Source organism: Protobothrops mucrosquamatus, unplaced genomic scaffold, assembly GCF_001527695.2.
Source record: "Protobothrops mucrosquamatus isolate PMUCROS unplaced genomic scaffold, P.Mucros_1.0 scaffold876, whole genome shotgun sequence".
NCBI classification, from domain to species: domain Eukaryota; kingdom Metazoa; phylum Chordata; class Lepidosauria; order Squamata; family Viperidae; genus Protobothrops; species Protobothrops mucrosquamatus.
The window spans coordinates 173878-190561 of record NW_015387130.1 but is presented as its reverse complement, the minus strand read 5'-3'; the positions used below and the strand labels follow the sequence as shown (position 1 = coordinate 190561).

At 37.3% G+C, this 16684-nt stretch overlaps 1 protein-coding gene across 1 annotated transcript in view; it reads left to right on the top strand.

The window, feature by feature from the left end:
- UGGT2 (UDP-glucose glycoprotein glucosyltransferase 2) overlaps positions 1 to 16684 on the top strand; it is a 72596-nt gene that overhangs the window by 49158 nt on the left and 6754 nt on the right. Inside the window, exons 26-36 of the mRNA XM_015819231.2 lie at positions 674 to 753; positions 1474 to 1663; positions 2898 to 3056; positions 4767 to 4852; positions 8951 to 9035; positions 9167 to 9246; positions 10601 to 10699; positions 11139 to 11223; positions 12823 to 13005; positions 15952 to 16112; positions 16380 to 16494. Of these exons, the coding sequence (XP_015674717.2) occupies positions 674 to 753; positions 1474 to 1663; positions 2898 to 3056; positions 4767 to 4852; positions 8951 to 9035; positions 9167 to 9246; positions 10601 to 10699; positions 11139 to 11223; positions 12823 to 13005; positions 15952 to 16112; positions 16380 to 16494 (1323 nt within the window). The remainder of the gene's footprint in view (positions 1 to 673; positions 754 to 1473; positions 1664 to 2897; positions 3057 to 4766; positions 4853 to 8950; positions 9036 to 9166; positions 9247 to 10600; positions 10700 to 11138; positions 11224 to 12822; positions 13006 to 15951; positions 16113 to 16379; positions 16495 to 16684) is intronic.

The window sequence follows — 16684 nt, the reverse complement described above, 5'->3', positions numbered from 1 at the left end:
TCTATTTGGTTCATTTTCCTATGATCAGATAGGTGCTTCATAATAAAGCTATCATTTCTCATACTAACATCATTAAAGGGATACTAAGAATTATTTCTACTAAGACTTAATTCCTAAATAAAGTTGATTATTAAATTGTAAATATGAATAGGATAGAAGGCAAAGTGGAAACATGTAAATTTGCAAATAATGTACAGGTAGTCCTTGCCTTATGACCACAATTGAGCCCAAAATTTCTTTTGCTAAGTTTGCAATATTTGTTAAGTGAGTTTTGCCCCATTTTATACCTTTCTTGCCAGAGTTAAGTGAATCACTGCAGCTATTAAGTTAGTAACACAGTTATTAAATGAATCTGGCTTCCCCATTGACTTTGCTCGTCAGGAGGTCGCATAAAGTGGGGCACAGCAGGTGTCATAAATATGAGTCAGCTGCCAAGTGTCTGAATTTTGATCACGTGACCCTGGGAATGCTACAGTGGGCTTAAGTGTGAAAATGGTCATAAGTCACTTTTTTCAGTGCCGTTGTAACTTTGAATGGTCACTAAATGAACTGTTGTAAGTTGAGGACTACCTGTATTTGTTTATCATTTGAAGAACGTAATGTAAATTAAAAGGATAGAAATAGAAAAATGGAAAAATTTGCAAGACTTTAATATGGGAATTGTTTTCATTAGGTGCTTGGTCAGATTGTCAACATGAAGCTGAGACTGTTCATGAACTGTAGATCAAACCTATCAGAAACACCCTTGAAAAGGCAAGTAACCTGAAGAAGTTTATTACCAAAGTGGACCCAACAAAGTGAGAGTACTTTCACAGATGGTCTTTATTGAAGAAACGGTTTCATGTATGATAATAGGGCTCATGAAACATAAACACATTTTCATTGTCTCCAACATCTTTAGAGGTCATTTCATTAATATGATTTATATTTAGAAGCAGGTCTCTTCTCAAAATCCTCAGATTCTTTTCCTCCCCTTAAATATTTGGTCTTCCCATTTTTTTCTATGACTAAGCCCTCAACATTAACCTGCCTTTACCTGAACCTTTTATGTAGAGAAGCTACACTCTTTAAAAAACAAGCTTCACACTAGTGCTGTACATTGCATTCCTTATAGGAAGACACATCCATTTTCCTGGGAAATGTTGTATCCTGAACTGGATATATTACTTCCCCAAAAGCTTTATGACCTGGATTGACAGTGAAGAAACTGTCTTTGTCAAAGGTTAACACAATAATTGGACCCAGATTAGAAAGATAAAGCATTAGAAATTAAAAATAAGAGCAGAGAAAAAAGCCCATTCAAGTTTCTTGAACTTCTAGGTAAAATATTACACAATTACTTGCCAAACAATCCTATGTGTATGAAATAGAAGCAAAACATTCTGAGGCTTTTACAAATTGCCGTGCAACCCTCTAAAATGCTCTATGCTTTGCCTTGCCTTCTTAATAGTTATATTTTTGCCTTGGTTATAGCTTTTATCGTTTAGTTATGGAACCAGAACTTTCTGTTGGGTCCAATAATTTCTTTCCTCTTTCATCTGGAGCAACCTTCCTTGAAATTCCAGAGTCTCTTCTTCTGACACTAAACATGGCAATTCCAGAAAGTTGGTTGGTTGAAGCAGTGAACAGTTCTTATGACCTCGACAACATTCATTTAAAAGATGTGAGTACTAGTTCTTAAACATATTGTACAAAAAGTTGTAATAGCCAATTTGTTTTTATTTTTTTCACTTTTCAGATACTTTAGGCTTGTATTTTTCTTAAAAACTTTCATTCCAGGCACATAGAATGCATAATGTTTGAAGAATAGTTATCCTGTTACTTTAGCTACATTTATTTAAAGTGGTGTTCGCACCTTTGATAACAACTTCATTTGCAAAATACCAGAAGATATGAATAGAATCTGAAGTTTATTTATTTGTTTGTATAAATGTATTGACTGCCCAACTCCAGTGGACTTTTGGCAGCATGTAGAACTAGAAAAAAGATAAAATCAGTCAGATAGCCCAAACTTAAATGATCTGATAAGCAATAAAACCAACAATGCAAAACAGAAGCCTTCAACAAGCCATAAACATCAACCCAGGCCTCAGACCAAAAGTAGATTTTCAAAGCTTTCCAGAACTTCAGAAGTGATGGTGCCCCCTTATCTCAGGGGTGGGTGTGGGTGGGAATGCAACAGAGAAGGCACATTTCCTAGATCCAACAAGAGGACAATGTTGAATGGAGGGGACCCACAGTGCACCTACTGTGATGAAACAATTTGATACAAGCAGTCTCGTGACATCCAGATTTCAGATGATGTTCCTCACTTAGTCTCAGTACTATAGAAAGCTAAGGTACAGCAGGCAGTATTCTTTTTGTCATAATTTGGTGGCAATGAATCCTTGAGGGAAATAACCTCAAGGGTCCTTGTTCAGAAACCTCAGAAAATTTTAAACTATTTCATTGCCACCAACATTGGCCCTACATTCCCTGATTCATTGACTAGGAACCACAATCATTGCCCATACCAGCCATGATTCTCCTCAGAGTAGTTCTACCTCCCCTTTAAAGACCAACATTTCTCATTTACTGTGGCAATTGCTACTTTTACTGAGTGAGGAAATGTATTGCCTTTGGAACAGACGTGAAATTGCAGCTTTAAAAAAATAACAAAATTATTGAGGAGGATACATTTTCTTCTCTCCAAGAGTTCAAAATGAGATAAATGTCTCTGGTACTTAATTTCAGAAAACATCCAGCCATAGATCCTTCATTAGACAGATTGTATAAGCACTGAGCAACAGTAATACATTTGTGGCTCTAGCAAGTGTAAGCACTCTGTGTATGGCTACAATATGTCCAATACTTCCTACTATTCACATGTGTCTTTTTAAAAAAATGCATTTTCACAGGTAGAAGGGGTGGTTTCAGCTGAGTATGAATTAGAATATTTGTTGCTGGAAGGACATTGCTATGATGTGAGCAATAGGAAGCCACCTCGGGGATTGCAATTCACCCTTGGAAGAAGGAATAATCCTTTCAAAGTTGATACCATTGTGATGGCCAACCTGGTAAGTGCTGTCTAAGGCAGGAGAATATGTATGTAATTTATGCAAATGCTCATTGTTTTTATCTAATATGTCTGCTAATATTAATGGTATGGTCTATTTTATTGATTGAATCCTATAGTTTTTCTTACCAAGAAGGGATTATTTATGGAATAACATCAGATACTGAAAACTGAAACTGAGGGATTAAATACTTAAGACTTGTGTGTGTAGATGCCACTTATAAATTAGGGAAATTGGTAATCTGGATTAATAAATTACATGAGATCAGAATATAATATTATAATAAAAGATATATCATTTTAACCATGCCATTAAATATATCCTGAGCAGAATATCTTAGAATAGTGTTATCATATAATCAGATGTAGAATTTGTGGCCCCAGGATTACATGACAGTCCTGTCCCCAAAGTCTTGGATAGGATCTTCAAAATCCTTTGAAAAGTTGTTGCAAAAAGGTGGAATTCAGGACTGTGCACTGAATGGCTGATTTTAAGTGGTGCATGTCTACAATGAAGCATTCATAGTTCCCATGTTTTGGTCCATGTGGAGAATGATACTGTTGGCCTCTGCACAGACTGAAGTGTGGCTAAATGTATAGAAAACTGTTTAAGAAATGGAAATGGAAAGTTCCAGTCTTCTTGTGATTAAAATAGGGGAACACACTCCCTCAAAGTCAATGCAAACTTCTTCAAATTGAGCTCCTCCTGCTAACTTCATAGATGCAGACATGATGCTTTCTTGGTAGCAGAATAGAATTGGTTTGCCATTTTATAGGATTATTTTCAATATCCCAGGCTAGATTATTGTTCTGATTACTCTGGATATTTTCCATTCAATTCTAACCAAGTTCAACTTTGCTTAGCCCAAGCCATGGCTGAGACAACTCCCAATAGCCCAATCTGCAGGTTGAATGCTGCCTCTAGAATACCCCATGTCCAAACTTTATAAGTTGAGAATCAAAATGTTAATACAAATGAATTTCATGTGGTTGGGAGGGACCTTGGAGGTCTTCTGGTCCAATCTTTTGCCTGAAGCAGGAATCCTCACACCATCTCGGACAAATGATTGTCCAACCTTTTCTTGAAAATCTCTAGTGATGGAGCACCCTCAACTCTGGGAGGCGAGCTGTTCCATTTTCTGTCTTACTGACAGAAAATTTCTCCTTGTTTCCAGGTTGGATCTCACAATTTCATACATAACAGTAGCAGCATTAATTTATTTCTTTTCTAGATCCTTTACATTTTAGCAATCTTGGCTTCCAATAAAAAGAAAAGCAGCCTGTTAATTCTAGTATCTGGAAAAATCTACTTTCTCACCTGAAATGAGGGAGATTTGATCCTTTGATTCAAGATCCAGCATCAGAATCTATTTTAGATCATTTCTTCTTGGTGGTTAGTATTCCATTTAGATCAAGGAGAGCAAGTTCAAATTCCCATTCAGTCATGGACCAGTCATTTTTTGTCAATGAAATTTCCCTCTCAAGATTGCTGTGTAAATAAATGAGAAAATGCATAAATATAATAACTAAAATATAAAAGAATACTACAATGCTTGTGCATGTATTTGCCTTAATTAAGATGCAAAATCCAAACAGAAAGGGTAGATTTCACCAATTGTTTGGCATCTGTGTTTGAGGAGTCAGTTTCTGGGATGAAATTCCTAAATCCACTAAGACTTTTGGTTTGTTGGTTTGTTTGCTTGCTTTGCAGGGATATTTTCAATTAAAAGCCAACCCAGGGTCTTGGATTTTGAGATTACGTGAAGGAAGATCTGAAGAAATCTATGAAATATTTCAGTAAGACATAATTATAATCTAACAGTTATAAATATAAAGCATATTTTATGTTGACTTGAAGATAAACTAGAGGGGTGTGTGTGAAGAGAAATAGTTTGAAGACAGCAGCAAAAGATGATGTTCATTTTGCAGATTCCAAAGATACATCAAAGTTGGCATCTTGGACTAATTTGATTTGCTCTGCTTCTTCTCCTTTTACTGAGGTTTGCTAAATGTTCTTAACTTAGACATGACCCTTTTGCTCCATTTTCTGTTTCACCACTTCATTTCATGAAGGAATTTCATTATTTAACACAGCCGTACTACAGCTCTTAATAGTAGTTATTTGGCCAATGGTGGGGAATGCTGGGACATAGAGTTAGGCAACATCAGAAGTCTACAGGTTTTCAATTTAATCTGAAGACAAGTCTAGATTGCAAGCCACGTTGGCCAGGAGCTGCCATGGCTGAGACAACTCCCAACAATCCAGCCTGCAAGGCTGATAATCTGGAATACAGAAAATTGTATTTTAGCAGCTTCTGGAGTATCCCACGACCAAGCTTCATAGCAAAGTTGAGAATCAAAACGTAAATATAAATGAATTTTATTGGAGTGGAAGGCACCTTGGAGGTCTTTTAGTCCATCCACTTTCCCAAGGCAGGAGTCCTGATACTATCTTGGACAAATCATTGCCCAAGCTTTTCTTGAAAACCTCTAGCAATGGAGCCCCCAAGTCGGTTAATCAACCTGTTCCTCTTCACCCCAAATACACCCCAAATATATAACTTACACCGATAAATTACATAAAACCTTTTAACCTTCTGGAAGGCCATAAAAATCTGGCTCTGCCTCCAAGCATTGTGCTAGGATGGGACTTGAGTCAGTAATCTGGTTGGTCTGGCAACTGGCAGGAAGGATTGTTCTATTTTTATTCCTGTTTTTATTGGTTGCTATGAATCATCTATGATCACTATGGGAGATAAGTGGCCGTATAAGTTCATTAAATAAATAAAATCAGAACCTTTTTTAAAGTAAAGGAAAAGATAAGCTGAAACGGGAGTGGTGTAAAATTGCTTATTTGTCATGGCTTAGGTTTGTAGAATTTGTTCTTAAGTCAAAATTGAGGTGGTTCTCTCTTTTTAAAGCTACTGTGTTATTTGGCTTTTTTGCAGGTAATTTTATAGTTATCTGGTACAGTATATATACTGTATGTGCTGTGGTCTAGGACTGAAATGAAAGTGTGTGTGTAAGCTTTATGTGTATGCATACCCTCATATTATCTCTCCCCTTCTTTCTCTCTCCTCACATAAATAAGCTTAACAACGATACACACACGTAAAATTAACAAAGTACAGCTTATAGCCAAATACTTCATGAGACTCAAACATAGCTTACATGGGTCAGTCTGACACTAGAAATTCATTAGCTTTCTGCCTTCTATTTCGACTCTTTTGTTTGTAAAAAAATTGCTCTGTCCTTTAGACATGTTATTCATGATAAGATCATAAGTTAGAAGAAACTGCACCTGTTAACTAGAATCCTTATGCTGCGTTGCTAAGAATGACGGCAGATCTAAATTTGGAATCTCACGTGACAGGATTTCAGTTTAACCATTGTGATTCACTTGCAACTAAATCTAGAGCTTGTCTGTTTACTTATAATTTTATTAGGCACCTTCAGAGTTTGAACTAGGAATTCTGAAAATTGGACATAGTTTGCTTCCTCCTTGTGTTGTCTTGGGAATCAGTTAATTTCCTGCGATATTGCTCTGTGAGTTCCTGCATTCTCTCAGTTGATGCCATTTCCTTACTACAGTGTTAGCTACAGACCAACTTTCCAGGAAAGAAATTCCATAATTGAGGTGAAATAGTAGAGGCCTCCTTATCCTTAATCCCACCTATTTAATTTCTCATCTTGGTGACACTTACAGAGTAGATAGAATTCTTTATTGTCTAAGTGTGGTTGGACACACAAGGAATTTGTCTCCGGTGCATAAGCTCTCAGTGTACATACAAGTAATAGTGATAAATCATGATAATAAGCAACATAAAAATACATTCATCATGAATCATAAAATACAACACTTCATCATAAATCATAAGATGTAACACTTAGTGATAGTCATAGATTACTAGCTAAGCAAACAATGTAAATCATACTAGGATACTAAAATAATACATATACATTGTAAGATACAAGCAGCAAAGTTATAGTCATTAGAAGATAAGGATACGTAATAGGAAAGATGAGGAGAATAATAGTAATACAGCTTTACTAAGTAATTTGACAATGTAGGAATTAGTTGTTAAGCAGAGTGAAGGTATGGGGAAAAAAACTGTCCTTGGGTAGGCAACCATGGCTCTTTTATGACTCGTGGACTTCAACTCCCAGAATTCCTGAGCCATGCTGGCTCAGGAATTCTGGGAGTTGAAGTCCACGAGTCATAAAAGAGCCATGGTTGCCTACCCCTAGTCTAGTTGTTCTGGTGTGCAATGCCCTATAGCACTGCTATATTTCTATGGTAAACTGATGCAGTAAAATTCATCTTTTAACATTTGGGTTCTAAAATGGAAACCAGCAGTCAAAAACAAAGTGGAGTAGTTTCCTAGAATCTTAGAATCTAAAGATTCAAAGAGACTTTGGGGCTTCAAGTCCAACCCCTGGTCAGTGCAGGAACCTTCTCTGACAGCCTTCTGCCTCTTATTTCAGCCCCTTGGTTAAAGAGCAGACTGCCTCTTCCCAAGCTGGCTTGTAAGGTTTCACTCAAAATGAATAGAAAGTGACACGCTGGGATTTCTTTGTTTTGTTTTGACTCGAGATGTTTACCTCTTAATTCATTAAGAATTAAGACTTTCTGAAATAACTGCTGATATTCCACTAATTGGAATATATATGGGTAGCAGCCTCTTTTATTTCTCCTTTCAGCACCTGCCTTTAAAACAGCACCTGCTGTTTTAAAAATATGTGAACCTGAAATAGTTTAAAATGGGTTAAAAACAAGCAAATCTTGGGGGGGGGGGGGTTAGGGGAATAATTTGCAGTGTTCTATAGTGAATCAGCTTTACTTTCCCCAAACCACAGTTTCTTAAATACTTTGATGTGTTAAAACGAATAGAGCTAATTAATGTACCTTCCCTCTATTTGTTCTACAGAAGATTACAGGTAATCCTTGATTTATGAGCCCCAAATTTCAGTTGTTAAGTGAGTTTTGCTACATTTTACAACCTTTCTTGCCAGTGAATCCACTGCAGGTGTTAAATTAGTAACACAGTTGTTAAGTGAATCTGGCTTCCCCATTGACTTTGCTTGAATGAAGGTTGCAAAAGCTGATCACATGACCCCAGGACTCTGCAACCGTGATAAAGAAGGAAAATTGGTTTTTATTGTTAGAGAGGAAGGAATTGCACAAATCAAGCCTATGTAGACAATGCTATTTCCTCCCAGTAAGCAAGAATATATTTTTTCTTTCTTATATTGAATTATAAGGCTTGATAGAGCATACAGTATATCATCCACACAATATGGATTACCTACCAGGCAGAAAAATAACTAAATCTACTTATTAGTGTTTGTCTGCAAATTAGTGTTCTGCATAAAAATAGAAAGTATTAGATGAAATCAACAACAGTTACAAGAGATCCTGGAATTATTTTTTTGTTAGAATTATCTGGTTGGCTTCAGCACACTGAATTCTTCAGTCTTGGATTCTTCCTTTTAAAATGTGTTTAAGAATAATATTCTAAATCTTAAGAAGATTCATTCTGAAGGCAATGACTTACTAAGAAGGTTGTGGCTTGTAGATACTGATAACATAGATTTTGTATCAAATTGTCTTAATTGCAAAACATTGCCTTTGAAATGTAGATTTTTGTGTATGCCCCTGGTAGATGGTTTCCTAAATTGATTTGAACATTTCTGCCTTCCTGCACTGATCCCCAAAATGCAAATGTCTGCTACAACTTCTCTGAAAGGATATAAATATGGAAAATTCCTAAATTAGTATACTGGAAAGCAGGGATTTTCATTCTCAGCTGAGCAAACTGTTCCATAATTTAAAAAAAAAACTAATTATTATATCTAATTTTTATTTGCAGATAACTTACTTTCTTTCCTCTCTAGGCATGAAGGAACAGATTCTTCTGGAAGTCAAGAAGAAATTATTGTAGTATTAAATAGTTTTAGAAGCAAAATCATCAGAATTCAAGTATGTATGCTGGCAATTGAAGATTGAAATGCTTAGATGATTGATAAATTAAATCAACATTTAATGTGATTATAATGGAAATTGCTGATTGTTTTGTCTGTGCTGAAAATATTGTTTGGTTTGATCTGTAGGTACAGAAAAAACCTGACAGTGAAAATGAAGATCTCCTGAGTGAAGTAACAACAGAAGAGGAGGAAGATTCCATGACCAGGTAAGCTGGTTGGACTTTACTTGGGTCTAGCCAAGAAACTTGGTCGGTGAGGAGCATTTCTGGTTTATTATCTCTGTAATATTATTAGATGGGCTCTCATTCTTTAGGTAAAGAATGATCTTGTCCTATGAAGGAAGTTCTTTCAGTTTTTCTCATTTTGTTTAGCTAAACTGGGGAAACCAAAATAAGTAGGATCCCTGGCTTCTCTAGGATGTAGTTGATATAGGATGATGATGATAATGGTGGTGATGGGGAAGCAGGAAAAAACAAATGCCCAGGTATAGAATAGGCAGTACCTGGCTCAACAGCACTAACTGTGAGAGGGAACTAGGTGTCCTAGTGGACCATTGCTTAAGTATGTGCTGCAGCTGCCAAAAGAGCCAATACAGCACTAGGCTGCAATAACATAGGGATAGCATCAAGATCACAAGAACTGATAGTACTACTTTATACTGCACTAGTGAGTCCACACTTGGAATAGTGCATCCAATTCTGGTCACCACAATATAAAAATCTTGCCGAGACCCTAGGAGTGCAGAGAAGAGAAACAAAGATGATGAGTCTGGAGGCTATGATGAATAGTTAAGGGAACTAGGTATATCTAGCCTAATGAAGAGAAGGACTAGGGTGACATGATAGCTGTTTTCCAGTACTTGAGGGTCTGTCACAGAAAACAGGGGGGTCGACTTATTCTAAAAGCACCTGAGAGAAGGAAAAGAAGCAATCTGTGGAGGATCTATAAAGAGAGATTCAGTCTGAAACTTAAGGAAAATTTTCCTGACAGTAAGAAAAATTAATCAATTGGAACAGCTTGCCTCCCAGAGTTGTGGGTGCTCCATCACAGGAGATTTTTCAAGAAAAGATCCATTTATCCAGGATAGAATAAGGTCTCCTGCATAGGTGGGGGTTGGACTGGAAGACCTCCAAGATTCCTTCCAGCTCTATGATTCTAATCTAGTCTAGTTTAGTCTAATCTGGTCAAGTCAGCATTTTTTTCAACCACTGAAGTTCTGATACGGAGCTTCTCTTGGGAAGACTATCCCACACTTTGGCAAGAGTTAGTTTCAGGTATTGCTTTGAATTAGCATTTGATTTTGGTATGTATATTGCTTCAATTCCAATAACTGTATATAAGTATTGTAAATCATTGTTGTTTATTAGAACAGCATAGAAGCTTAGACACATAAATCTTTGGAGACTCTGTTTTGGTCTTAAAGAATGTATAGTTGTGCACTTTATAATAGTCTGTTTTTTTTCCCTTCTGATATGATCTTTCCCCCCTTTCTTGTTTCAATAATGCAAGATGATCCCTTTTATATGTCTTAAATACAAACTGAATAAAATATTTTTCAAGTTTTACAGGACGAACATGGAAAGCAAATCTGGAGAAGAAAATTGATGTACTGAATATATTTTCTGTTGCTTCTGGCCATTTATATGAGCGCTTTTTAAGGTATCTGAAGGATTTGGGTGAAGGGGTTGTTGAGCCATACCAGAGTGCCTGGCTGTGTATATATTCCTATGTACTTTAACCTTGAAACTGATGAAGAATACTTTACGTGGGAGATTTGAATATAGGGAACCTGGTTAGTTGGGTTCTTAAAGCAAGATTTGAATAGTTAAACAGTCTTACATTGATTTTATTCTTAGTTGAAAAAAAGTTAAGCAGGATCCAATCTGGGTCAGTCACTGGGACCAGAGGTTTAGTCTTCCGAGCTTTCAGACTTGTGCTGAAGCCCATCCTCGGGGGAAAAAGGTTATTATAAAGTTACTTTTTGGAATCTCTGTAAAATAGTGTACATATTGCCCATGATTGAGTCAATCATGAGTGCTGTGAATTTCTCAAAGCGGACATGACTGATTATTCTTGTTTTATTATTGTTGTTTTCCAGAATTATGATGCTTTCAGTTCTACGCCACACAAAGACACCAGTAAAATTTTGGTTTCTGAAAAATTACCTTTCACCTACATTTAAAGTAAGCACAGTATTTCACTTTTAAAATCCACTGCAGTTTTAATCAAGACAGATCTTGGCTCTTCTAATTGCAAAGCATCAATGTCAGTTTTAGCTTACTTAAGCAGTCCAGTTCTGGGTTTTATTTACAATAGATTAACTTAAATAAGTAACTTGCAATAATAATAGTTCTAATTTTGAACTTTTGAAATAGTTTGAAGTTTTGAGGTGGTTCTAGTTTTGAATACAAAAGTATTGTGTGATTATTTTGAATATCTTAAGTTCTGTTACATTTGAACTAGCCCTATCTAAAGCAGAGGTGTACTATATTTTGCTGCTTTAGGCAAAGGACAGTTGGCTTTCCTATTTCATGTACAGAGTTTGACTGGAACAAGACTGACCCATCATATATTGATAGTGTATTCCAGTGATGGCGAACCTATGGCATGGGTGCCAGAGGCGGCACTCAGAGCCCTCTCTGTGGGCACGCGCGCCGTCGCCCCAGTCCTAGGCTTTCAGCTGGGTTTTATAAAACCTTTTCGCTTTAGGTCTCCGCTGCCGTGTGCAAATAAAAAAAAGGTTCAATCAGTCAATTTCAACTTCTCGCGGGAAAAAAAAAGATCTTGCAAAGTTGGAATTGATTGATTGAACTTTTTAGTCCCACCCAGTCTGCTGTTACCACTGCATTCACGCCCACCCAATGGGCCACACCCACCCAATTGGTCACACCCATCCAATGGGCCATGCCCACCCGGCACCCGACGATGCATAAGTGGGTTTTGGGTTGCAGTTTGGGCACTCGGTCTCTAAAAGGTTCGCCATCACTGGTCTATTCAGTAACTTTTCAGATGTTGGACATCACTCTCTCATCACTGATGTTCTTCTTGCCAGTATTTGTCATGTCAAATGACTCCTGTAAACTCAGGAGGTTGGTCCTGTCTTAAATGCTTCACATCTCTCTTACTCCCAACATGCTTTTACTCATCCCTGACAAGCTTTAATCAAGCTTTCATTTTTTTAAAAAAATGCTCAGTATTTAAATGTTGCCAAAGACATGGTGAATTGTTGTCAAAGACATGGTATACGTTTATACATATCTGAGTTTATGGCCTAATTGCTTTATTGTTTATTGTCCTTGCCAGAAGTTAAGATGCAACTGCCAATCTGCTCCTTGAATAGCTGCTGTTGTGACATGTATGTGGATAATTTGAAAGGCCATCTGCATCATACCGAGGAAATGTTCTCATTCATGATTACCAATTTGATTATAGATTGTGATCATATGGATGATCTGAGGGACAGAGAAGTTGCAAAAATTAACATTAAAACCCTGTGAAGGAAGACAGGAGCTCTGTTCCCAGGAAAAATAAAACATTTCCAACAGAAACATTTCCAGCAGAAAAATAAAACATTTCCCCTGAAAAAAATCTGAATCATGCAGTATTGCCTTTTTTTTGCAGAAAGGAGAGTTCTCTCATTTCTGACCACATTAAATTAATATCCAGGCATGGAAAACAATAAGTAAGACTCTGTACATGCACTTTTCATGTGACGTTGACCAGTTTGTTGTGCCGGGAACAATGAGGATATAGCTTATCTTGTCTCGATGTCTGTTTTGTAGGCGCTTATACCTCATATGGCTAAAGAATATGGCTTTGATTATGAGCTTGTACAATACAAATGGCCCCACTGGCTTCATCAGGAGACAGAAAAACAAAGAATCATCTGGGGTTATAAAATTCTCTTCTTGGATGTTCTCTTCCCATTGGCTGTGGACAAAATAATATTTGTTGATGCTGATCAGGTAACAAGGCAGATTAAAATATGACAGTTTTAATTGACCTTGCTTTCCTTTGTCCATGCTTAATTCTAGATATAATGGTAACTTGGTACTTGTCCTCAATTGGTTTTGGAAGGCACGTTGAGTACTAAAACAATGACTACCAAACAAGCAAACCATGTGACTTAACACATGACCCTTTCTTTTGGCTGGGAATGACTTCCTGTCCGCCCTCTGTGGCTGTCCCGTTTCCTTTTGCAGCTCCCTTCCTGGCATGGCTGACTTTCTGTCTGTTCTCTGCAGCCGTCCCCTTCTTCCTATTGCAGCACATTTGGTACTTGACACATTTTGACTTGAAAATTTGTCTAATTGCTTTCTAATTTTTAATTGCAATTTATGCATTGCAGTTGCTTGTTCCGTTTTCTCCTAATCTTTGATAGATGCATTTTCAGATCGATATAAGCTGTTGCATAACATTCACTATAAATTATTTAGATTCTTGGCCAAAAATGTAGCATCATTTGCATACAAAAATAAATGTTCATTAATGCTCCAGCCAATTCACCTGTAACATTGCTCTAAGCTTTGTGTGTGTGTGTCCATAAATATAATAAGTAACTGTAGAAACATGCATTGCATTCAGTAAGCATGTGGTCAATTGCTTTCTCAAATTTATACATTTATGAATAACTTTCTGAAGAGCAAAATTCTGGTATAAAGCCTCTCTGCTTTACTATCACATCTTGTGTATTTTCAATCAATTCTGTCAAAACCTTTCTCAGGCACAATCTCTAGTTTTTGCAGTTGGTTATTTCCATAAAAATTGCTCTGCCTTTTTCTCTTCCTCTTCTAATCTTAACATTTTCACATCCCCTTTGTTTTCTTTGCAGCTATTTTCTTCATGTTATGTATATTACATAATATCTTTCTTCTCATCCACAGTCCTTTTGGCTTTAACATTTGCATCAAACATTCTTTTTTCATATTTCCTATGCAGAAAGTCATACAGGACTCATTTTTCTTTTGTTTCTTTCACTTATTTCTTTTCTCCAATGCTCACTGTTCCCAAGATACCATGTTGGCCCTATAAAAAAAGCTTTTTCCCCATTGCCGGCAATGGGGTGGACACGGTTTCATCATGATGCGTCCGGCCCGTGGGCCGGCAGTTTGACACCCCTGGTCTATCCCATTTCCAAAACTTCTCTTCCTCTTGGTATCCTTCACTATTTCTCTGTATTTTATCATTAGCAATTAAATTATTCCCATTTTTAAATTTTTATTCATTCCTTTGAATGAATTAAACACATATGCAGAACAGCTCTTTAAGTAGGTGCTTGCCAAATTATCAACATTTTCTTTCTTTCTTTCTTTCTTTCTTTCTTTCTTTCTTTCTTTCTTTCTTTCTTTCTTTCTTTCTTTCATTCATTCATTTTCATTCATTGTTGAGGTTTCAAAAAGCCCAGTCACTTCTTCTGTGTACCCTTCAATTCTTCTAACAATTTTCTTTCATCCTGAATTACATTCATTCATAATGCACATTTGTTCTCAAAACTGCCATGTTTTCCCAAAAGTAAGGCCTATTTGGAAAATAAGCCCTAGCTTGATTTTTGGGGGTGGGCATAATATAAGCCCTACCCCAAAAATAAGCCCTAGTTTTGGGGCGAGGTGCACGCCTAAAAATCAAGCTAGGGCGGGGGTGGGGATGTGGAGCTGCCCCATGCCCCATGCACCCGCTTACTGTTGCAGCCTGCCTCTCCTCGCCGGCCCACTTCTTCTGCGGTGTCCCCAAGCCTGCATTTCGCAGTCAGAGGCCTTTTCGGAAGGCCTCTGCAGCCGAGAACCAAGCTATGGATTCAATCCGTAGCTTGATACACAGCTGCAGTGGCCTTCCGGAAAGGCGTCTGACTGCAAAATGCAGGCCGGAGCTCCATTCTCAGCTGCAGAATGAGCTGCTCCTTCAGTCGCAGAAATGGGCCGGCTGGGTGGGGCTGTTGGTGTCAGAGATGAGTGGAAAAGAGACCCCACCCCCCGAAAATAAGACCTGGTGCCTCTGTTGGAGGCAAAAAAAAAAAGATTGAATCTTATTTTCGGGGAAACACGGTAATGTCTGCTTCTCCATTATCACCTGGAGGTAATATGCAGTTTTACTTATTTTCATGCCTACTAGTAATATCCTAGATTATAGTTCATACTTTGTGACATATATTTTATTCATTTCATTTCTTATTAAACCTGTATCTTCACTTTCCTGCTTATAGTCATTAGTCACAAGGTCAGTCCACCTTCACTCAGGTACCCTTCTTTCTCTTGGTTTCATGGAGGCATTTTTTTACCCCTTTCATTTCAGTGATTAATTCATGCTCTTTTCCATGTTTTCCTTTTATCCAAATTGCTGTCTCCCATACTGGAATGACTGCCACCAAATGCCTTAGCGGTTTAGTCTTCCCCTATATGGCAGCCCTTTGATTGGTCAAAAGTTTCTCATCTACTTTTTAGTAAATAGATAATATGAGGACCGCCTTGTCGTTCAGCACAGGGATGTTGTGCCACATCTAGCATTCCCTGCTAATGGTAAGGGCAATGCCAGTCAGTGTTTGGTACATTTTGGCCAGTAGGTCACAAGCATAACCAAACTTGCATTAGCAGAAGTATGCTGACACTATTCTGGGCAAGCTAGTATTCATAATCTGAAGACCATCCAAACACTTTGCTCTCTTCTCAGCCACTCTGAAGGATCTGCAAAACACTGACATACTCTTAGATGCTAATTCATTAATTAATATGTAGTAAGCAACATAACACAATGACCGAGGTGAACCTATTTTAAGATATATGGCGGATCATGGAAAACCTAGCTTAATGAATAAGACGGGTGGTTTAGGAATGTAGAAAATATATAAATAGCAGTTATAATTAATAACAGTTATAGCCAGGAATTATAGCCCCTTCTTGCTTCCTTCCAATATTTAGATTGTAAGAAGTGATCTGAAAGAACTCCGCGATCTAAACTTAAGAGGTGCACCTTATGGTTACACTCCTTTCTGTGATAGTCGTAGAGAAATGGATGGCTACCGTTTCTGGAAGTCAGGATATTGGGCTTCACATCTTGGGAAGAAGAAGTATCACATCAGGTAGGGAAAGTATGCAAATCTGTTTCTCTTCCCTCTCCATGTACAGTGTATAAAAATTAATAGCCTTTATTTTTCTGTCAAAAGTTATGCATGGAAAGTCTCATTGAATGGGATTCACTAAAGGACATGGCAAAACATAGAAACATTGTGTCCTTTTTATATATTTCAACTAGTGATATTAGCAATATTTTGATAATAGCCCATTTTTCAAGGGCGAGAAACGAGCCCTAATGCACTGTCATAATCTTTATTGGGTTTTTTTTGTAGTGCTTTATATGTTGTGGATCTGAAGATATTCCGGAGGATTGCTGCAGGCGACAGGCTTAGAGGTCAATATCAAGCACTTAGTCAGGATCCAAACAGTTTATCCAACCTAGATCAGGTATGCTATAATCCATAATATATGTTACCAAGAAAAACCTCTGTTACCCAAGATTTAATTGTGGTTCAAAAGTGCTGAACTGGCATATTTATAGAGACCTGCTTGAGAGATGAGTGAAGCCTCAGGCTGTTGTGTTTGTGTATCTAAGACTGTGTAGTATAGGGATACTGTTAATGTACTGGATTAGAAG